Raw genomic sequence first — 23,740 nt, forward strand, 5'->3', positions numbered from 1 at the left:
CCTTGACTGCCTGAGGAAGGTGATGGGCAACCACAAAGAAGGGTGTGCCAGCCTACTGGGAAGGAGATATGAGGCCCTTTGCACACAGGCTTGGGCTCAGGGAGTCAGTATCTGACGTGGAGTCCTGGGCCTGCCCTCAGCAACAGAGGAGTTGGAGCTTAGAGTCAGGGCTTGTCCACTGTCAGGCATCCCAACCTGGAGGCTCAGCATGTTGGACTCTAAATCTGCCTTCTGGGTTTGGTTCTTGGCCTGGGCTGGTGGTGGCTGGGGGTGGGAAAGAGGCTACCAGGGACTAGGAACCAAGGAGATCTGGCCAGCCTTTCAGGAAATAGATGGGGGATAAATTGTATGTCCTTATAAAAATAATTTGGGTGTCTGTCATCAGTTCCAATTCCACCTCTTCTAGCAGGAGCAGGTAAACATGAAAAAGAGGAAATGCTGGCATTCCAGATGAATTAGACAGGCAGGCAACCCAAATTCTATTACTCCCATTTACTTGCTTTCAAGAGATGTAGACGTATTCATCTCTTTTATCGGTAGGTACGCAGCAGGTGCTCCACAGCCAAGCATCGATCTCAGAGGAAAGGCCCATTTCCTCTTTTTCTTTAGGTGAATGAATTTATCTGCACTTTTTCAGACTCAACCATCAGGAAAAGCCTTTTGAACCCCAAATAATCATTTGCTTCATGTTTCCATTCATTCATCAAAGGAAGGTAGCAGCCAAGTAGGCCGGGTTACAGAGGGTATTCTGCTCCTATTTTGTAGCCATTTGAGAAGATGCTGCATTGTCCAGGGCCCTGGTGAACAGAATGGAGGAAGGGGGCCGTTGACTACCCCTCCTGGAGGTGGCCCCATCACTTGCACTCTTCAGTGAAGATGATGCCCTCACTGGGTGGGTCCCAGTGCACGGTGGAGTAGGGGTGCCTCTCACTGAGATGGGGGCCACTGGAAGAGGAACCAGGTGGAGATAGAGCATGATAAGCTTGGTTTTAGATGGGATGGGTTTGAAGGGCAAGCAAGATATCAAAGTAGAGAGATCCAATTGGCTGTTAGATGTCCAGATTAATGGTTTGGGGGTTTGTTTTTGTTTTTTGAGACGGAGTTTTGCTCGTTGCCTAGGCTGGAGTGCAATGGCATGATCTTGGCTCACTGCAACCTCTGCCTCCCAGGTTCAAGAGATTCTCCTGCCTCCGCCTCCCGAGTAGCTGGGAGTACAGGTGCCTGCCACCACGCCTGGCTAACTTTTATATTTTTAGTGGAGACAGGGTTTCACCCTGTTGGCCAGGCTGGTCTCGAACTCCTGACCTCAGGTGATCCGCCCACCTCGGCCTCCCAAAGCACTGATATTACAGGCATGAGCCACCGCGCCCGGCCAAGATGTCCAGATTAATGGTTGTTAAAGAAATATACAAGAGATATTAGCTTGCTAGTGGCTTTGCCTGACCTGTCACAAACATCCTCAGAGTGTAGTCCAGTGTAACTACCCCATTCACCAGTGCTGTTACTGATTCCACAGCCACTTTTTTTTTTTTTTTTTTTTTTTGAGACGAAGTCTTGCTCTTGTCCCTAAGGCTGGAGTGTAATGGCGTGATCTCGGCTCACTGCAACCTCCGCCTCCCAGGTTGAAGCTATTCTCTTGCCTCAGCCTTCCAAGTAGCTGGGATTATAGGCGCCTGCCACCACGCCTGGCTAATTTTTGTATTTTTAGTAGAAACAGGGTTTCACCATGTTGGCCAGGCTGGTCTTGAACCCCTGACCTCAGGTGATCCGCCCACCTCGGCCTCCCAAAATGCTGGGATTACAGGCATAAGCCACCGCGCCCAGCCCACAGCCACTTTATTATAACAATATTTTTAAAATTATATAGTACCAAGAGATTGAGTCCCACTGTAATTCTCCTTCTGTGGGAAAACTGCAGTTAATAGTTTCATAGATATATGAAATCTCACTTACATAAATACACATATAGATAAACATACCTTGGGTTCTGGTTTTGTCCTGTAAACTACTTTCTTCACTTATAACCTCCCATGTCAATACTTAGAGATCTACAGAATCCTTTTCAATGGCTGCACAGCCCTCTATTGTGTGAATATACCATTATTTATTTAAACAGTCCTCCTATTGTCAGACTTTGTGCTGAGTCTCAAAGTATTTGTTATTATAAACAACAGTGTTACCAAATACCCTCATAATACATCTTTGTACCACTGTTCAATTATTTCCTTAGGAGGAATTCTTAGACATGAAATGCACATTTTAAGTTTTCATGCAGATGTTCAGATTTCCTTCTGGTGAGAACATACTAATTTGAACTGTTAACAGCATATGAGAATGCGTGCTTTTTACATTTGCTTTGGACATTGTTCTGTGTGCTATTATGAATGGTGAAAAATGTAATCTCATTGTTTTCATTTGCATTTATTTAATTATTAATAAAGGTGACCATCTTTTCATTTGCCTGTTAGCTATTTATGTCCCTCCTCCCCTTGTGGGTTACCTATTCTTATCCTTTGCTTATTTTTTTATTGCAGTATTTTTTTGTCTTTTAGGATTTAGAAGTGCTATTACATATTAATATTAATCCTTGGTTATATGATACACACTTGTCATAGCAGTTTTTATTTGTCTTTATTAAAAGTAATTTGTGGTATCTTTTGCTGTATCATAATTTTTCACTATTATATAGTCTAAATTACTCTGATTTTTTATGGTTTCCGGCTTTGGATTATGATTTAAAAAAAAAGCCTAACTCAGTCAAAGTGTATAAACATATCCTTCTATGTTTTTTTCTAGCACTTTATACTTTCCTCTCCTTTTCTAATATAGAATGCAAATCTACTGATGCTACTTCTTTGCTTGCCATGCCAGCCAGCCCTGCCACTGCACTCAGCATCTTATCCATACTCTTGGCATGCCATGTCCCACCAGGCCTTGAAGGATTCAGCTCCTGTCCACTTTCCACCCTCATGCATCCAATACACCAGCCATCCTGAGTGCACCAAGCTAGCTTGCACCCCACAGCTTCTGTCTGGAACATCTTTGCCTGACTTCTTCCCCGACCCCTGCTGAACTCCTAAGCAACCATCCAGACTCGCCTCCAAGGCACTTGTGAGAAGCAGTCCTCCAGCCCAGTCAGTGTGAAGTGCTTCCCCACCCTTTCTGGTACCGGCAGCCCTTCCAGCTCTTTGTCTCCTATTGAAATGTTGGTTGATGCATATCCTTCCACTACCAACTTGTGAGCTCCATGAGAGTTGGTTGAGTATCTGGCGCCCAGTACAGTAACCCTGCCTCCATGATCTGATTTGCATCTTAGCAAGCTCAATCTGCTAATAGTGTGGAGGCCGGGGACCAACCAGAAGTATCTATGTAATGGTGAGGTCATAGTCCAGTAAATGATAAGGGCCTGAGTTCAGCAATGGGTTTGGAGAAAGAGGACACAGGAGAAATTGATTTAGTTGGTAGAACCAACAGTGTTTTGTTTGAGATGTTTCCTGGACATTCAATACGTGAGAAAATAAAAACGTTAGCCCAGTGCATGGTGGCTCATGACTGTAATCCCAGCACTTTGGGAGCCCGAGGTGGGCAGATCACTTGAGGCCAGGAGTTTGAGACCAGCCTGGCCAACATAGTAAAACCTTATCTCTATTTAAAAAAAAAAAAAAAAAAGCCCATTATAATAGTCCAGACCTTTTGATTCTTTGGAATTACGCCTGCTTCTCTTCTCTTGTGACTTGGCCTAGTTATCACCTCCATGTCATTATCTATCAAGTGAAGTTAGCATGTGGACCTCCAAGGCCAACTGTGCAGTGATTTCCGTGTGTGACAAGCTCTCCCAGCCCCGGACACATGCAGTCAGTGAGTGCTGGTTCTCTGCTCTCCTCCACCTCATTACCTTGGGTGGTGGGGACAGTTGCCATCTTCCAACTGATCTAAAGGATTCCTAGAGAGAGATGATGAAATCAGCTCTTATTGTGTTTCCACAAACCACAGATGTGCCCTGGACAGCTAGTCCCTGCCTGGAAACCTGTCCACACCTGCTTTCTGCTCTGGTTGCCTATGCTGCCACTCGGTGGTGGTTGTTGTTGTTGTTGTTGAGACAGGGTCTCACTCTGTTGCCTGGGCTGGAGTGCAGTGGCATGATCATGGCTCACTGCAGCCTCGACCTCCCAGGCTCAAGTGATCCTCCTGCCTCAGCCTCCCGAGCAGCTGGGTCTACAGGCACGCACCACCACACCCAGCTAACTTTTGATTTTATGTAGAGACAGAGTCTCACTACGCTGCCCAGGCTGGTCTCAAACTTCTGGTCTCAAGTGATCCTCCTGCCTCAGCCTCCCCAAGTGCTGGGATTACAGGCAGAGCCACCACTGCGCCAGGCCCATGCTGCCACTGCTAGTGTCATTCCCAGTCTGTTTTCCTTTCCCTCCAGTGAACCTCCCAGCATTCAGCCCTTTGTCAGCTCTGCTCCTTCCTTTTCTGTTCCGTGGGCACCACCCAGTTAACCCACTGCACCCCCATGCCTGGCTTACCACAGTCACTGCCCTCCCTGCCTCCAGTCAACCCAGGCCAGGGTAAGGAAGCAGAAAGGCCAGTCCCCAACTCACAGTTGCATCCTATGACCACACTTGGATCCTGCTCCCGCTGTGCCAGGGGACCCTGGGAGCCATGTGTCTCATTCAGGGCCTCGACCTCTTGCTCTACACCCCTGATTTATGCTCTGTCTCTCCGAGCTGCATCCTCATCCCAGCCTCCCCTCTCAGCCCCAAGGTAGCCAGTCTGTCTGCCATTCTCAGCCCACACTTGCCTACCTCCACCTCCCCTCTTTTCTCCATGCCAGAGAACACCTGCTTTGCTCCTCTCCCCCCGCCCTTGGCCAAACACCCACAACCAGCACAGAACTCTCTTTTGAGAAGACTTCCTCCCATCACTCGCAGCTCAGAGTCCGTTCCTGTGGCTGACACTGTAAATGCAAACTGCTTTCTCACCGCCATCTCCATGGTTCTTACAACTTCCCCAACCCAAGCCTTCTTTCAGCCAACATTGAATGAGTCCCCTCTACGTGCCAAACCCTCAGAGGACAAAATAAGGCATAGGCTTGGCTTTCAAAGCGCTTCAGTCTATTGGGCATGAATTCCCACCCACAGTTTTCTCAGACATAACATGGGGATAATAATGTTTCACTTCCTCACTGGGCTGCTGTAAGATTGCTAGGAAATCGTGTGTGAGCTCTTGAGATGATGTGGTGCTGATGGTGTTGACACCCACTTGACAACTGGGAAAACGGGCCTGGGAGGACGTGCCCATAGTCGCATGGCACAGCCAAGGTCACTGCCCTCACCTGTGCCCACCCTGCGGCCCACCCCATTTCCTCCTCACCCCATTTCCTCCTCACCTCCCCTCTGTGTCCATCACATCCTCACTCACTCCCATTCATTTCCCTCTAAAACAGGGCCCTGAAATCGAGACACGATCAGCCTAGTGGTATCACTGCCCTGGAAGAAGGGAAGTTGGTCATTTTCACCCCCAGACGTTTCTGTAAGCCTCCTGAGAGTGCCCACTGGCCTGTCACCCTTGTGGCGTAGTGCTTCCTGCCTGCGCCCGGGCGTCTCAGGATCAAGGTCACAGTGGCTCACTCACCTTGCTGCTCATCTCCTCAAAGCTGGGTTCCATTAGTCACGAATTTCCATGGGCACTGATGAGATTTGCTTCTCAGGCTTAGGAATTCTGGACTGGTGTAAAAATATCTGTCTCAGTGATGGAGGTGTCAGGTCCTTAAGAAAGACAGACGGCAGGAGCAGGCACAGGAGGAAGGCTACTTTTGATTGGGCAGAAGCATTATTGGCTTAAAGTCAGAGGCAGGTAAAAGCAACTTCATTTGGGAGAGAGAGCCTGGGAACACATTTTAAGCACAAGTATCTGGTGCCTCTTTGAAGGGGTCTTACGACTCAGAAATAAAGGGAATGCCTTGTACCCTTCTGAAATCTTGTTTAATTTCAAGAGTTGAAATAAAGGAAGCCGGGTGCGGTGGCTCACACCTGTAATCCCAGCACTTTGGGAGGCCGAGGCGGGTGAATCACAAGGTCAGGAGATCGAGACCATCCTGGCTAACACGGTGAAACCCTGTCTCTACTAAAAATACAAAAAATTAGCCGGGCGTGGTGGTGGGCGCCTGTAGTCCCAGCTACTCTGGAGGCTGAGGCAGGAGAATGGCGTGAACCCGGGAGGCAGAGCTTGCAGTGAGCCAAGATCACGCCACTGCACTCCAGCCTGGGTGACAGAGCGAGACTCCATCTCAAAAAAACAAAAAAGAAAGAAGGAAAGGAAATTCGTTTGTCCTAGACAAGGGCAGGGCTTCCTGAAAATAAGAGGGAAAGTTTTCCACCTTATTTCAATTTTTTTTCAAACAATATAAAAGTACTTGCATGATTTTAAAGTGCAATATTTACTTATTTATTTATTCACTGAGACAAGGTCTCACTCTGTCACCCAGGCTGGAGTGCAATGGCATGATCACAGCTCACTGCAGTCCCGACCTCCTTGGCTCAAACAGTCCTCCTGCCTTAGCCTTCTGACTAGCTGGGACTACAGGCGCACACCACCATGCCCAGCTAATTGTGTGTGTGTGTGTGTTTGTGTGTGTATAGACAGGGTGTCACTATGTTGCCCAGGCTGTTCTCAAACTCCTGGGCAATTGCTCAAGCAATAGTCCTGCCTCAGCCTCCCAAAGTGCTGAGATTACAGGCATAAGCACCACGCCCGGTACAATATTTATTTTTAACTATAAGAGCAATGTCGGCAGAGAGCGGTGGCTCACCCCTATAATCTCAGCACTTTGGGAGGCCAAGGCGGGTGGATCACTTGAGGTCAGGAGTTCAAGACTAGCCTGGGCAACATGGTGAAACCCCATCTCTACTAAAAATACAAAAATTATTTTGTAAATTAGCCAAGCATGGTGGGGCGCACCTATAATTCCAGCTACTCAGGAGGCTGAGGTGGGAGAATCACTTGAACCCAGGAGGCAGAGGTTGCAGTGAGCCGATCGTGCCACTGCACTCCAGCCTGGGTGACAGAGCGAGACTACCTAAAAAAAAAAAAAAAAAAAAAAGCAATGTAACATACAGAAAGTCTGGAAAATTAGGGGGGTGGAAATCCCTTGTTATCCCACAACAGAAAATATTGTTTATTCTCTTCTGATCTGCTTTGAGTCCATATTTTGGTCGTAAGGGTATTTGACATGTATTTGTGTGTTTTTTTAAAGTTTTAAATGTTTGATGAGATATATACAGAAACACGCAGAAAATATATGTGCAGTTTAAAGAATAATTAATAGCAAATGCCTTCATAATTCCCACCATGTAAGAAGCTCCCCCCTACCATGGGCCCCTCCCTCCATGCCAGATAGATAACCACTGCCAGAGCAATAACCACTATCTTGAGTTTTCTGATTATCATTTCCTTGGTTTTTTTTTTTGCCATGGTTTTAGCACTAGATGCCTACATACTATAATTCCCATTTGCCTGTTTTTGATGGTTATGTGAATGGAATCATACCATATTTGCTCTTTTTGTTTGTTTGTTTTTGAGGCAGAGTCTCACTCTGTCACTCAGGCTGGAGCACAGTGGTGCGATCTTGGCTCACTGCAACCTCCGATCCCCGGGTTCAAGCAATTCTCCCACCTCAGCCTTCCAAATAGCTGGGATTACAGGCACGCGCCACCATGCCCGGCTAATTTTTGTATTTTTAGTAGAGACAGCGTTTCACCATGTTGGCCAGGCTAGTCTTGAACCCCTGACCTCAAGTGATCCACCCACTTCAGCCTCCCAAAGTGCTGAGATTACAGACATGAGCCACCGCACCCAGCCTCATATTTACTCTGTTATGTCTGCTCCTTTCCCTCAACTATTTTTTGCAAGATGCTGTATATGGCTGTAGTCAGTTCATACTAATTTTCAGCTTAAAAGAGAAGAAAGTAGTTTTATATTCTCATTCAATTTCTACCCTGAATCTAGGTTTCATCAGGTAGCCTGGGTTTGTGGTCCTTTCATGGTTAAGAAAATGCATTCTTTCCTCCTGCTTTCCCCAGCCCACACCTGAGGTCTCCAGCTGAGAAGAGCCCCCTGCCCCGTTTCCTGGCAGTGGGTGGGAGCCCTCTTCCAGCATTTGGCCCTTGTTCTAGGAAGCAGCCACTCCAGGAGCTGCTGGAGACCCTTGAGCTGCAGCTGCCATCCTTCCAGGGGAGATGATGGAATTATTTCTGGGGCCTGGTTACAGCTGGCAAGAGCACGGGAAACACAGCAGGGCTGAGTTATCTGCCAGGAGTTGGTGCCGGGCGGGCGAGGTGCTGGTGGTGGTGTGGTGCCTCCTCTGGTCACAGACGCTTGGCCTTCCCCAGCTAAAGCCCCAGTCAGGAGTCAGGGGTCCTTGTCTCCCATGTGTACACCTGTCTGTCCTTCTTCCAGGACCTGCAGGAGCTGGGCTTATGGAAGTGGGATTTACTCACACTTATTTTGTGGGTCCTCAGCCTGCCCAGGCCTCAAGTAATGAAGCCTCCTGGCCTCAGGGAGTCAGCCAACACTTACAAGGAGCCAGGCTTCAGCCCGAACACCCAAGACTGGTGCTGTGCACACTTGGGCTGGGAGGTGCACGTGAACACACATCAACACACAGCTAAGCTTGTCCTATCTCTCTCTCACACACACACACACACACTCAGCTCTGGCTTCTGACAACTGCCCCATTCCTCTTCTGTGCCTTTGAACTAATCTCACTGAACAAGTGGTCGGCAGCTCCCATTTCTTACCACCCTCTCACAGCTAATCCTTTGCAATGTAGCTTTTGCCCTCTACACACTGATGGTCCTTGTTCATTAAGTCCAGCCACGTGGGGCCGGGCCAACTCAGATGAACTCATGGGATTAAAACCTCTTACTTGATCTTAGCCTGTTAAGGAATCATCCCTGTGTATTTATATACACCTTCCCAGAAGCTATTTGTTTCATTCAACTCCTGCTTGCTTGGGGCCCAAGAGATAGGTCGCTCTTGATCTGTACTTGTGACAGTTTCTTTTAAAAACTGTCTCAGGAGGCCGGGCATGGTGGCTCATGCCTGTAATCCCAGCACTTTGGGAGGCTGAGGCAGGCGGATCACCTGAAGTCAGGAGACCAGCCTGACCCACATGGTGAAACCCCATCTCTACTAAAAATACAAAATTAGCTGGGCATGGTGGCAGGTGCCTGTAATCCCAGCTACTCGGGAGGCTGAGGCAGGGGAATCACTTGAACCTGGGAGGTGGAGGTTGCAGTGAGCTGAGATCGTGCCATTGCACTCCAGCCTGGGTGACAGAGCAAGACTCTGTCTCAAAAAAAAAAAAAAAAAAAAAAAAAAAAACCTGTCTCAGGAGCAAGCCCTTGTTCACCATATTCACACCCATGACACTGGCCAATGCGGATGGTATTTCCCTCCCCGTACCCACTCCCGCACTCTGAAGAGGCTGTTCTGGTGCTGGGCTCTTACCTATAGTCTTGCCCACCCCCTGACCTACTTGTTCCGATTCTACCTTCTCTCCAGTGCAGTGACAAAGGTGGTAGCAGTTTTCCAGACGTGGATGCTTCATGATCTGGTGCAGATGGTCCCCAGGTACAAAAGCCCCAGTTCAGCCCTCCCCTAAAATGGCACCTGCCATCTATAGGCTTGATCCTGCCCCGCCCCTGGGTTAATGGAAACAGGGCCTGGTGGGACATTCAGAGACCTCCTCACTAGCCAATTTGGTATGGAAATATGTTTGTGGCTGTGGACAAGGACCCAGGGTGTCTCATGGTGGATGTAACATTGGACAGAGACTCTCTCTCTAGCCTCCGACTGCTCTGCCTGACCAGTCCTTCTTCCTGTGCCAGTCCCAGGCATTCAGGTTCTCCACTAGCCTTTGGAGATGCCTGAGGCCCAGATGGAAGAAGGGGGACCTGCCCTTTTGCTCTCCTCAGTTCCTTGCCCCAGGATTGGGTTCTACTTCCAGAATCCCTCAAAACATTTTGCACAAAACTCCCAGGTAACCCAAATCAGGACCACCTCTCAGAGCAGTCTTCCTGGATGTCGACCCTGGCCTGGGTTGGATAGGAATCTGGGAAGAGTCTGAGGTTTCTGGATGGGGTGACTGGGGACAGGGGAGTTGGTTTTGGACAGGTTGAGTGTGTGCTGCCTGTGGAACCCAGTAGAATGGTCCAGTGGGCATTCGGATGGTATTAAAATGCTCCCACTCCCTCATTAGCTAGGCTTTCAGGTTCCTGCTTGCTTCAGAAAGTGGAGAACTGGGGGTTGTGAAAAGCTCAGTCACTGAGCAGGTAAAGTTTGATTGGATGTCAGGAGAGGTAGTCACGGAGTGGAAACAGCTGTGACCTTTTCTTTTTTGCTTGTCACCTAATTGCTATTAGTCATTAATTCATATAAAGTGGATACCTTTGAGAAGTAGGAGATGGTCAGATGAATGAGGTGTGGAGACTTAAACAGTAATGACATGCTGAGTTCACAGGTCTCTGTGTCGTTATGACCTGCCTTACACGTAGGTCATAAATATTTTATTTCTGTCTAACTAAATTATAAAAAATGTACTTAATGATATTAAGCTGCAGCTACTTACCTGAAAAGGAACAAAATAATCGCCTCTGAAGTAACTACTAATTATACAATTTTGCAAACTAATAAATATTATTTTAAATCTACTCAATAGTTGATAAATCAATTATGAATTAATCATAAAATTCTGTGATTTAATATTAGTTAAGTTTTTACTGTTTACTACTTAGAAAGCCATTTACTTTTTTAAACTTAAATTTATTAACTTAAACCCTCAGCATTTCCCACTCATCTCAAACTCCCCTTTGGCTTTTGTGTTCTGTTGAACCTTTGATTTGTCGTGTTTCAACTCTAAGAGAATCCCTTCCCTGAGTGACCCCAGGATGCCTTATGTGCCGGCATCCTCCACAACCCCATTTTAAGAATGGCTCTCCCATTGAGAAGGCTGCAAAATGCCAGCCTACTGTTTCTCTCTCCTTTGTGCTGATCAGAAGAAAAATAGCTGTAGGTTTCCATTTTCCTTTCCACACAACTGTCGTGTGTTGCCTTTTGATCCTTTAGCAAATGTTACCTGCTTGGAGCAAGGGAAAACCATGCCAGCCCGCCTGTGTCCTCTGTGACCTGAGCTGACCTCACCTGCCCCTTGAGGTGCTACCCAGGTTGCCATTAGGCTTGGCTTAGATGCCACAGATCCTTCATGTCACATGACAGTGTTTTTGATATAACAGTCTTGTGCGTTTTTGATATCACAGTGACCAGTATCTATAAAATCATACGTTTTTCTGTGGATTCTATCAAAAGAGGAAATGTGAGTCTTAAACTAATGCTTTCTAAAAAGAGGAAATGCATGTCTTAAACCAATACCTTCCAAGTTCCCTTTAAGGTCTTTATGCAGGAAGGGTCCCCCTTGCACCATCCTGGCCTCAAGTGCCTGTGCCAAGCCCCAGAGGCCCCCAGCATCCTCCAGCTGAGTTGTTGGCAGGGGCAGCTGTGCGGGCCAGACTGTGCAGGCTCTCCTTGTCTCACACCTCCCTGCAGGCCCAGGGGAGCTGGGGAAGGCGATGACAGAAGCAGGCAATTCCAAAACACAGTGTCGGGCTTGGCATTTCTTTGGCAGGACTAAAACTGTGTACCTTCTAGGAGTGTAGGGTGTGTGCATTTCATGATCAAGAAGCAGCAGCTGCCATAACTTTGTCCACTCAGCAAGATGCTTCCTATGCAGTTCTGCATTGGAACTACTCCACAGAAGTAAAAATGCGGGGCATGGAAGGAAGGATTTTTCTGTTTTCCCACAAGACAGTGGTGGGATAGCAATAATTGTTACTATTTTAAACATGAAGAGGTTTTCTCATGAAAGACTGCACTCCCTAGTTACAGTATTGTCCCCTCCCCACCATCCCACTTCCACCCCAAGTTCCCTATTCCCAGCTTGCACATCACCTTAACGCGAACCCATAAACGGTTCAGGAGCATAATGCCACAGGATCAGAATCCTCTTGGAGGAGACAAGCTGTGTATAACTGGATAAATCTAGGATTTGGGATATCCAAAGATAGCCACCATCTTGCTGTGGAAGGCATCATTACTTCCCTGAATAAATTGTAAATATCATAAGATCCCTATACTTGCAGTGTGACACCTTCCCGTTAGTCCTGGGCTGGTTCCCTTCAGTTCAAGGTCACTGTTGACAAAGTCCAGGGACTGGAGTGAAAATTGGAAGTAAACTTAATAGTCTATGCAGCTCTAGAATTCCATACTTCTGATTCTTTCTCCCTTTCTCCCTTTCTTCCTTCCTTCCTTTCTTTCTTTTCTTTCCTTTCTTTTCTTTCTTTCTTTCTTTTTCTTTCTTTTTCTTTCTTGCTTTCTTTTCTTTCTTTTCTTTCTCTTTCTCTCCCTCTGTCTCTCTCTCTCTCTTTCTCTCTTTCTCTCCTTCTTTCTTTCTGATGGAGTCTCACTCTGTCGCCCAGGCTGGAGTGCAGTAGCGCAATCTGGGCCCACTGCAATCTCTGCCTCCTGGGTTCAAGTGATTCTCCTGCCTCAGCCTCCCAAGTAGCTGGGATTACAGGTGCGCAGCACCATGCCCGGCTAATTTTTGTATTTTTAGTAGGGACAGGGGTTTCACTATGTTGGCCAAGATGGTCTCAAACTTCTGACCTCAGGTGATCCACCCACCTCGACCTCCCAAAGTGCTGGGATTACAGGTGTGAGCCACCATGCTCAGCCACAATTTATTCTTTCTAATGGTATTTAACTGTCTGGATTTTTTTCCCATTCTGCCTGAGATGATAGACATGTGTTTTTGAATTCTGTTGTTTGCATAGATAAAATAACTGGATGATCAAAGTTTTTGGTGAAACATATGGGCATATGGGATATAGCCAGAAGTCTTTAAAGGAGGTGACATTTATTTTAAGGCCCAGTTGCTACTTACGTTGCTCATTTCTGTCTAGTGTGATGTCTTAGTTTGGGCTGCTTTAACAAAACTACCATAGACTGGGTGGTTTAAACAACAGAAATTTATTCCTCACAGTTCTGAAGGCTGGGAAGTCCAAGATCAAGTTGGAGCTGAGGGTTCCTGTTGAGGGCTCTCTTCCTGGCTTACAGATGGATGCCTTCTTGCTATGCCCTCACATGTCAGAGAGACAGCGATCTCTCTCCTGTCTCCTCTTCTAAGGACACTAATCCCATTCATGAGGGCTCACAAAGGCCTCCCAAAGGCCCCACCTCCAAATACTGTCACACCAGGGATTAGGCTTTGACATATGAATGGGACACAAACATTCCATTCATTGCATGTGGTGAACCAGAGGGCCAGATATTGACTCTGTCTACACAATTATTGTGTTTTGGAATAAACTAGGTGACTTGAAGCATCATCAATTGGTAAAACTAATGCTGGCCTTCTAGAGAGCTTATACTTCTTTTTTTTTCTGAGACAGAGTCTCGCTCTGTCGCCCAGGCTGGAGTACAGTGGCATGATCTTGGCTCACTGCAACCTTTGCCTCCTTGGTTCAAGTGATTCTCCTGCCTCAGTTTCCTGAGTAGCTGGGACCACAGGCATGCACCACCATGCCCAGCTAATTTTTGTAATTTTAGTAGAGACGGAGTTTTATCATGCTGGCCAAGCTGGTCTCAAACTTCTGACCTCAAGTGATCCGCCAGCCTCAGCCTCCCAAAGTGCTGGGATTACAGGCATGAGCCACTGAGCCTGGCCTAAAAAAAGGCTTTTGAACATAAATTTTCAGATTATATATTCCTCCTCCAGTTTATTATGTAAAATTTGAAAAATACAGAAACCTATGAAGGACATAAAACTCACCTGGAAACCTTCTACCCAGAGTTAATTCCCTTAAGTCAGATAGACCTAAATCTGAAGCCCATCCCTCCCCCTGGAGTTGTGTGACCTTTAATGGGCTACTTGTTATTTTCAAAACCTCTGTTTATTCCTTAAAGTGAGGCTAACACTTCCTGCCTTGTTCCCATTTTGTGGGGGTTGCTGTGTGAATGCACGTAAAGTGCCAGGCACAGGTGTTTATTTACTGAGAGCTCTTATTTCTATTGAAGACAATGTCCTTGGCTTTTGATTCTAGCATCAAAGCTCAGACAAGAATTCTCAGTAAGCTATTATCACACTGCTCTTTCAGATTCTCCAACCTCCAAGCATGTGCTACAAACATGTAAGCAAACCCATCTTGTCATTTACAACATTGACATAATGATTATGCAGCAATTTTTCCAGCATAAGTATTCCTAGTTTTCCTCTTCCCTTAAAGCTGCTTTAAAAGGTGAGGATTAAGCCAGACCTGGTGGCATGCACCTGTAGTCTCAGTTACTCAAGAGGCTGAAGTTGGAGGATCGCTTGACCCCAGGAGTTCAAGTTCAGCCTGGGCAATGAAGTAGAGAACTAAAATAAAAAACAAAAAACAATTTAAGGTGAGGATTATATCTTTGCACAGAGGATTGGGTTTGTTTCTTCCTCCGGCAAACTCTACTATCACCATCACTTCTCTCTTCTTTTTTTTTGTCTTTTCTTTTCTTTTTTTTTTTTTTTTTTTTGAGACAGAGTCTTTGCTGTGTCACCCAGGCTGGAATGCAGTGATGTGATCTCAGCTCACTACAGCCTCAACCTCCTGGGCTCAAGCGATCCTCCCACCCACCCCCAAGTAGCTGGGACTACAGGTGCATGCCACCACACCTGGCTAATTTTTGTATTTTTTGTAGAAACGGGGTTTCGCCATGTTGCCCAGGCAGGTCTTGAACTCCTGGACTCAAGCAATCCTCCTACCTTGACCTCCGAAAGTGCTGGGATTACAGGCATGAGCCAGTGTACCTAGCCCATTTCCCTCTTTTAAAGCAAACTAAGAACCTGGATCTGTCCTTTCCTAGTCACACTTGGGCTTAGCTTTGTAATGAGACAGAGAGAGAGAGAGAGACTGACAGACTGACTTCTGGGCTTCCTTTGGCCAGAGTGGCTCTGTCCACCACCCAAGAACCAAACCCATTTTTTTATTATTGCATATGAAATTAAAACTCCAGTTTTTTAGATTTTAGGACAAAAGATCCCTTGAAATGTGTTCAGCTTCACCCCAGCTCCAGATAATAGGCTTGTGGCTGTGGCTGTCCCCTCTTCCCTAGTCTCTCCAGCCCAACTCCCCACGGCCTCTCTGCCCTGGCGCCTTCCACTCTAGGGGAGCAGGGCCTCTTCTCCCCAGAGGTCAGAATGATACCCTGCAGAGAGCAGATGTTCCTGGAGTACAGTTGTCACTCCCAGCCACCTGCTTTGTTTCCCAGCACTCCCTCAGGCAGCAGCCCCCAAGGGCTATGCTTTCCTTACAGCAGGAGAACCTGGTGGTTGAGGCTCCACATAAGCTTTCTTGTTTGTTGTTGAGATTCCATGCACTCAAGTCTGGCCAACTTAGCAAAAAATAAACCGTTTCCAGGAGAACAGGCTATGATCTCCAAATATCTGACATGTGCCCTTACAAGAGGTACTCCTTTAATAGGTCCCCAAGGCCTTTTCATCCTGGGACACAGCCTTCCCAGAACTTCCCTGGTGACAGACAAAGTTAAATGATGAGGATGAGAGAAAATATGTTGCTTCCTTTGTTCTATTCACCATAATTAGCTGTGTTAGGAAAATTGAGCCTTATCCTGGACATAGAGTTGCCAAATATCCCTGAAAACAAACATGGAATTGGCCTACTACTCATTGCTTTAAACCATTTTGATTGTGTTAGAGTGCAACAAGTAGATGGGGCTATTTATTCATTTATTCACCAGTTTTGAGTATTCTGTACTGGATGCTGAGGATGAGGAGTGGGCGGAGACAAAGATGACTGATAGGACTGCCTTTGAGGACCCTACTCCATAGGTGGAGAGAGAATCTAGTGCCATGAAGGCAGTGGATCTAGTGAAGGCACAAAGAGAGTCAGAGAAAACTTTTTCAGAAGAGGGGACAACTGGGCCCTGAAGAATGAGAAATTTACTGCGTATAAAAGTGGGCTTTATTTTACCTCAAGGACACACTGCAATGGTGTAATCTCCTTCCTGCTGGTCAGAGTTTGTCCTATATTTTCTAAGCCTAAATGTAAATATTTTCTGTTCAGATACCTAAGGGTCAAGAGAATTGCGTATCTTTATTATTATTATAAATCCTTATTAGAATTTATATTATAAATATAAATATAACAATTTTATATACTTATAATTATATAATTATAATTTATATTATAAATATAAATCCTTATTATTATAGATAATTCCTTATTTATTTTGGATATTAACCAAAGTGTGCCCCCTGGATGGAATTTTAAGCAACTCACCATGACCACAGCTATCTGAGCTGCCCTCAGCACTGGCCCCATTTCCTATGTGCACCCCATTTCACTTCTCAGGTCCCTGCAGTGGCTCCCCCACATCTTCACACTCGTCAAATCCACTCATTCTGTACCACTCCCACGAGCTCTCAGCCCCCAGCTTTGCAGAGCAGAGAGAATGCAAACTCGCTGATATGCCTGTCTCTTCTGCATCTGCACATCACCTCCTCCTACAAGCCTTTGACTTTAACCTCTCTGTGTCCCTTTCGTCTTTGGCGAGGTGGGCATGATAATACCTTCCCCACAGGATTGTTGGAGGGATCTAATCAAGCAAGCCATGTCAATTGACAAGTGAGGGCCTTGTTTGTTGAGGCCTTCTGTTAATGATGGTTGCCATTATTCTATGCTACCTCCTTCGGGAGCTCACATCAAAAATAGTCCCTTGATCTCTTAGACCTTTAATCTCTCCCTTGGCTCCTTCTTCACTCCCTGAAAAATATTAGTCCTAAAATTGATACTTTCCCTCAGCCATGCTCCTTGGGCCGTTTCTAGGCTTTCTTTACTCACAGAGATCTTGACGGCTGTATACGCAGTCTCCACAAACTTGCCTTCAATCAGAGTTCATCAAAGACTCACTGATTTCCAAAGCAGAGGTCAAGATCATCTGTGGTCCTTGCCCCCACTTCACTGCATGGCTACATTTAATGCTAAGGGAAGGGAGCTCTACAGAGGAGGGAGTAGTCAGTGGTGTCAAATGTGGTTACTTGATGCATAATCCATTTTGAGTTAATTTTTATATAAGATTTTAGGTTTAAATTAAGGCTGGGTTTTTGGCCTATGAATATCCAACACCAATTGTTGAAAAGACTGTCCTCCCTTCATTGAATTGCTTTTGCACCTTTGTCAAAAATCAGTTGACCATAGTTGTCAAGATCATGCAGTCTTGATTACTATAGCTATGTAATATGTCTTGGAATCAAGTAGACTGATTCTTCTGACTTTATTCTTCTTTGTGGAGGTTGCTTTAGCTGTTCTAGTTCCTTTGCCAATCCACATATATTTTGACAATAACATACAAAAGATTTGTGCTGGGATTTTAATAGGAATTGCATTAAACATGTATGTCAATTTGGGGAGAATTGACACTATGTTGAGTCTTCCAATCCATGAACATGGTATGTCTCTCCACTTACTTAGATTGTCTTTGATTTCTTTCATTGGCATTCTGTAGTTTTCAGCATACAAGTCCTATGTGTGTTTTTTTCTTTTTTTATATTGACAGATAAAATTGTAGGTATTTGTTGTGTGCAACATGATGTTTTGAAGCACATACGCATTGTGGAATGATTAAATCCAGTTAATTAACAGATGAATTACCTCATATAATGAGAGGTTAGAACACTTGATAGCCACACTCAAAGCATTTTTCAAGAATACAATGTTATTATTAACTGTAGTCACCATGTTGTACAATAGATCTCTTAAACTTATTTAACTGAAATTTTGTATACTTTCACCAACATTTCCCCAACTCCCCTTTACCCCAACTACTCCAGCTGCTGGTAACCACAATTCTGTTCTCTATTTCTTTTCTTTTCTTTTTTTTTTTTTTTTTTTTGAGACGGAGTCTCTCTCTGTCGCCCAGGCTGAAGGGCCATGGCATGATCTCGGCTTACTGCAACCTCCGCCTCCCTGGTTCAAGCAATTCTCTACCTCAGCCTCCTGAGTAGCTAGGATTACAAGCACCCACCATCACGCCTAGCTGGTTTTTGTATTTTTAGTAGAGACAGGGTTTCACTATCTTGGCCAGGCTGGTCTTGAACTCCTGACCTCATGACTCACCCACCTCGGCCTCCCAAAGTGCTGGGATTACAGGCATGAGCCACTGCACCCAGCCTCTGTTCTCTATTTCTATGAATCAACTTTTTTAGGTTCCACATAGAAGTGAGAGCATTTGGTATTTGTCTTTCTGTGCTTGGCTTATTTTACTTAACCTAATGTTCTCCAGATTTATCCAAGTTGTTACACATGGCAGGACCTCCCCTTTTTTTATGGCTGAGCAGTATTCTATTGTGTGTATATGCATCTTTTTCATCCATTCACCCATTGATGGGCACTTAGGTTGATTCCATATAGTGGCTATTGTGAATAATGCTGCAGCAAACAAGGAAATGCAGATATCCCTTCGACATACTGATTTCATTTCCCTTGGATATATACCCAGTAGTGGGATTGTTGGACCATATGGTAGTTCTATTTTTAAGTTTTTAAGGATTCTCTATACTGTTTTCCATAATGGCTGTACTAATTTACATTCCCACCAACAGTGTACAAGAGTTCCCTTTTCTCCACATCCTTGCCAACACTTGTTATCTTTCATCTTTTTGATAATAGTCATTCTAACAGGTATGTGGTGATAATCTCACTGTGGTTTTAACTTGTACTTTTCTGATGATTAGTGATGTTGAGCACTTTTTGATCAATCTGTTGGCCATTTGTATGTCTTCTGAGAAATGTCTATTCAGGTTATTTGCCCATTTTTAAATTGAGTTGTTTTCTTGCTGTTGGGCTCTTTCAATTCCTTATTTATTTTGGATATTAACCTCTTGTCAGATGTGTATAGTTTGCAAATATTTTCTCCCATTCCGTAGGTTTTCTCTTCACTCTGTTGATTGTTTCCTTTGCTGTGTAGAAACTTTTTAGTTTGATGCAATCCCATTTGTCTATCTTTGCTTTTGTTGTCTGTGCCTATACATGTTTTCTTGGATTTATGCCTATTTCACTTTTTCTGAGTGTCCATGTGTTCATTGCTAGTGTACAGAAAAAAGTAGCCTTTTGTATATTGATCTTGTAACTTGTGGTCTTGCTTATTTGTTCTAGAAGATTTTTTTTTTTTGGTAGATTTCTTGGAATTTTTTATGTGGATCATCATGTCATCTGCAACTAGGGACAGTTTTGTTTTTTCCTTTTCAATCTATATGCCGTTTATTTCATTTTCTTTCCTTATAGTGCTGGCTAGAATAACCTATGTTGCCTAGCAGTGGCAAAAGTAGACATCCTTGCCTCTGAATTGTAGAGGAAAGTATTTAGCCTTTCACCATTAAATCTGATGTTAGCTGTGGGTTTTTTTGTAGGTGTTCTTTATCAAGTTGAGGAAGCTACCCTCCCGACTTTTCTGAGAGTTTTTATCATGAATGGGTGTTGAATTTTGTCAAATGCTTTTCTGCATCAGTTGACACGATTTTATGATTTTTCTTCCTTAGTTTATTAAGATGGTGGATTACGTTGATTGTTTTTCAAATATTGAACCAGCCTCACATTTTTTGAATAAACCCCATTTGTGTGGTGTCTAATTCTTTTTAAATGTTGCTGAATTCTGTTTGCAAATATTTTGTCAAGAATTTTATATATATATGTTCACGAGAGATATTGCTTTGTAGTTTTCTTTTTGTAGTGTCTTTGTCTGGTTTTTGGTATAAGGCTAATACCGGCTTCATAAAATGAATTGGGAAGGGTTTCCTTCTCTTCTGTTTTCTGGATGAGATCAGTATTAATTCTTCTTTAAATGTTTGAAAAAGTTCTCCAGCTTTTGAAAACTGTTGATGCTGGGGACCCAATCTGGCCCAAATAAATCTGAATCTCTGGGGGTGGGGCTTGGGCATACATAGTTGTCCAAAGCTACTCAGGTGAGCTTAATATGCAACCAGCTGTGGAGCTAAGTGTTGGCTGTGGACTTCTCGAAGCCAAAATAGGAGCATGAAGGAAGCAGAATCCATCTGAGGAATGTCATGAATTAAACAGCTGTGAGATTTGGAGAGTTCAGCTCTGAGACACACCCCCGGAGGCTCTGGTGTTTTCAGGATACCGTGCAGTGTAAGGGAGACATTTGTTGTATAAGACATGTGGGTTCGACCTGGCTACTTGATAACCATAAATTCCTTAGCAATTTCAGCTTTCTCATCTGTAAAATGCCTTGGGTTGTTTTGGGGATAGTAGAGATATGAAAAATGAGATACGAGAGATAGAAAATGAGATAGTAGATGTGAAAATGCTTTGAAACTCACATAGCATTTTGGGAAAGTAAAACATGATGTTTCTGTAGGCCCCAGCTTCTCCCTTACTGCCACCATGTCCTGATTCCTAATAAGTCCCTCTGGGAAGCCAGTGGGAGGCTTGTGACTCCCGCTGGCTGTAGGGGAAACTTCCTCCTCTTCTCTGCTCACTTACCCTGACCATGGAATTTGGGCTCTGTTAGGAGGGATGGGAAACTGGAAACAGTGAAGGGACTTTGACCTTGACCATGCTCACCTTCTTGTAGGAACATGCTTGCCAACTCAGCCAGCGTGAGGATCCTCATCAAGGGAGGCAAGGTGGTAAACGATGACTGCACCCACGAGGCTGACGTCTACATCGAGAATGGCATCATCCAGCAGGTGGGCCGCGAGCTCATGATCCCTGGCGGGGCCAAGGTGATTGATGCCACAGGGAAACTGGTGATCCCTGGTGGCATCGACACCAGCACCCACTTCCACCAGACCTTCATGAATGCCACGTGCGTGGACGACTTCTACCATGGGACCAAGGTAATGCTCCTGTTTGCCAAAGGTGGCTTCCTCTTTGGCTTTTTTATTCTGCTTCTGGGGCTGCTCCAGACTAGACTCATGTGAGCCAGGTGCTCCCAGTGTATTGCTGCCAGGAGAAGGGTGTGTCAGGGCCACTATGGCACTACAATAGGGATTTGCGGCTTAACGTCACAGATTTCCATGATTACAGAAAAGGAGGCATTTAGGTCGGTTTTGCTAATCATATCATTTACCCAAGTACCCAGGCTGAGAACCGATTTTATTTTTATATTTTTATGTCATGTAATACAAATCTAGAGGAAGAAGAGAATAAGCTGGTGTTTGTTATTACGTAGGGGAGTGGGTTGGTCTGATGGGCTTCTTTGTGTATGATAAACTGAATTAAATTCCCAAAGACTGAAAGACAAATTTGCTTCTTCTAAATGATGAGACAGCTTCTATTACCTCTCCTAGCTTGCTTGTTATTTTTAAAAACAACTGGAAAATTGCTGGTGGTGGGTTCTCTTTTCAGAGTGAGTTACCTTGGACAATATTTAAGTTACTGAGCTGGATCTGAGCTACTGTAAGTTCCTGAATGCCAAGTACAAAAATTCAGAAGAAAAATTAGGAGGAAACTACATTCTGCAAAAAGAGCCACGAATGGGCTTTTTTACCCTTCCCGTGTGCTCCAGACACCTCTGTCATTGCTGTCATCCCTCTTCCTTGTGATTTTCTATCTCATGCTGGCCTCTCCCTGGACATCAGACTATGGGCTCCTTGAGGGCAAGGCCTGGCCATTTTCCTCTGCTTTCCCAGAGCCTGGACTGACCTCGAACTAGAGTAGCTGTCCTGTAAGTGTGCAGGCAGAGGCTGGGCCTGGGGACACAGCTTGATGGACCAGCCCCACCTCAAGCAGATGGCCCTTAAGGTCTCCTTGAGGACAGGCCCCCTTCCCAATCCAGGGGCTGCAGACCAGACCCTTGGAAGGCTGGGCTATGAGGAGTCACAGTAGCCATTGCCCGACTGTGCCAAGGCAAGGATGCTCCCTGGCTTAACCCTCTGGCATCAGGGCTACACCTGCTCACTCTAGCCAAGTCCAGGGAAGAGAGGTGGTAGGCCGACTCTCCTTGCTTTCTCCTCTGAGAATTCCCCCGGGCCCTGCAAGTGATGTTTTGATTATGAAATGGGGAGCCCCATCCTCATAAATTCAGGATCCTCTTGCGGGGTGCCTGGTGACAGTCGGGACCTTTCTGAAGTGAGTGAGCATATCCAGCTCACCATCCTCATGCACTGAGCCAGGCCAGGCCTGTGGTTATTGTCATTTTCACTGAAGTATAGCATATATACAGAGAAGTGCAGAAATCATAAGTACACAGAATTGCCACCATTGAATACACTTCTAACCAGCTCCCAAGTCAAGACACAAAACTTTACCAGCACCCAGAAGCTCCTCCAGTCACAGGTTCCCACCAGGGATAACCACTATCCTAACTTCTAATAGGCTTTTTTAAATAACAGCTTAATCAAGATATAATTTACATATCATACAATTCACATATTTAAAGTGCGTAAGTCAGTGGTTTTGGTATATTTATCACAGCTTGGTTTTGTCTATGTAGATGAAATGAAGCAGTATGTACCTTCGTGTTGGCTCCTTTTGCTCCAAAATTCATAAATTCATTCACTTTCATTGCTTAATACTATTCCACTGTGTAATATACCACATAGCAATTATCTCTCTGTCAGTGGCCATTTAGGTCATTGCTTGTTTGAGGCTATTACAAACATTGTCACTATGAACATGTTCTTGCACATATCTTCAGCAAACATGTCTGTACACATTTTGTTGGGCACATACTCCTAGGAATGGAATTGCAGGACCCATAGGGTACACTTATGTTCAGCTGTAATAGGTAATGCCAAATGGTTTTCCAGACTGGTTGTAACAATTTATGCTCCCAGCAGTAGTGTAAGAGAGGCCACAGTATTTAACGTTGACATCACCAGTCCATGCTGGGGTCCATTCTGTAGTATGCTCAGGCCTTGCACTAAAAAATGCACCTTCCTAGTTACTGTCCCTGTTTTGAGGAGTCTTTAGGCCAGGGTCAGATGCCACACTGTCACTATGCTGTCTACCAGCCTTGCGGTGGGCAGACTGGCCTCCTTTGTCTCATTTTCCACATTGTCATCTGCTAGGGCCTCATTAGCCAAGAATGACTGGTTTTCCCCTGAGAGCCATCAGCTCTTTACAGCTGATGAAGAGCTCTGCACACGTGTCTTTATGCAAGGTGGTGGGTAACTCGATCTTTTCTGCTTCTCATCCACACAAGCAGCTGCCTCCAAAAAACATCTAAAGGCCTCTGTGTGATGAAAGGCCCCAGATCTCCCATTTCTGCAGGTTCAGGCTGCCTCAGGAGCCCCAGTCCGTGTCAGGCCCTAGTTGTAGGGAATTTAAGAGACCACAGACCCTAAGCCACCCTGGCAGCTGGTATCACTTAAACTGACACTTTGTTATATCCAGCCCGAAGCAAGATTGTAATTGTCCTTGTGCCCCAGCCCTCACATTAAGCCTCTGTCGTGGTGGCCTCGTCCTACCTGGACTCCATTAGTAGATCCTGCCTAGAGTCCTGAAATTCCTACCCTTGACCCCTCCACTCCACACCAAGATTTCCCCTTTACGTTGTGGCTCCTGCAGCCAAATGGTGTGGCTTCCCAGTTTCTGAAAATCTCCCGGGGAGAAAAAATGCTCTGCTACTGAAACGCTGATGGGGACGGGTGGATTTAATTATTCAC

The 23,740-nt window shown here is 45.2% G+C and overlaps 1 protein-coding gene across 1 annotated transcript in view; it reads left to right on the forward strand.

Annotated features, from left to right (window-relative positions):
• The window catches only part of DPYSL5 (dihydropyrimidinase like 5), a 100,191-nt gene that overhangs the window by 27,300 nt on the left and 49,151 nt on the right, over nt 1-23,740 (forward strand). The window contains exon 2 of the mRNA XM_003270619.3: nt 20,704-20,968. Coding sequence (XP_003270667.2) covers nt 20,708-20,968 — 261 coding nt within the window. The 5' untranslated portion in view covers nt 20,704-20,707. The remainder of the gene's footprint in view (nt 1-20,703; nt 20,969-23,740) is intronic.

The sequence above is a fragment of the Nomascus leucogenys genome, chromosome 19 (assembly GCF_006542625.1).
Source record: "Nomascus leucogenys isolate Asia chromosome 19, Asia_NLE_v1, whole genome shotgun sequence".
Classification (NCBI taxonomy): domain Eukaryota; kingdom Metazoa; phylum Chordata; class Mammalia; order Primates; family Hylobatidae; genus Nomascus; species Nomascus leucogenys.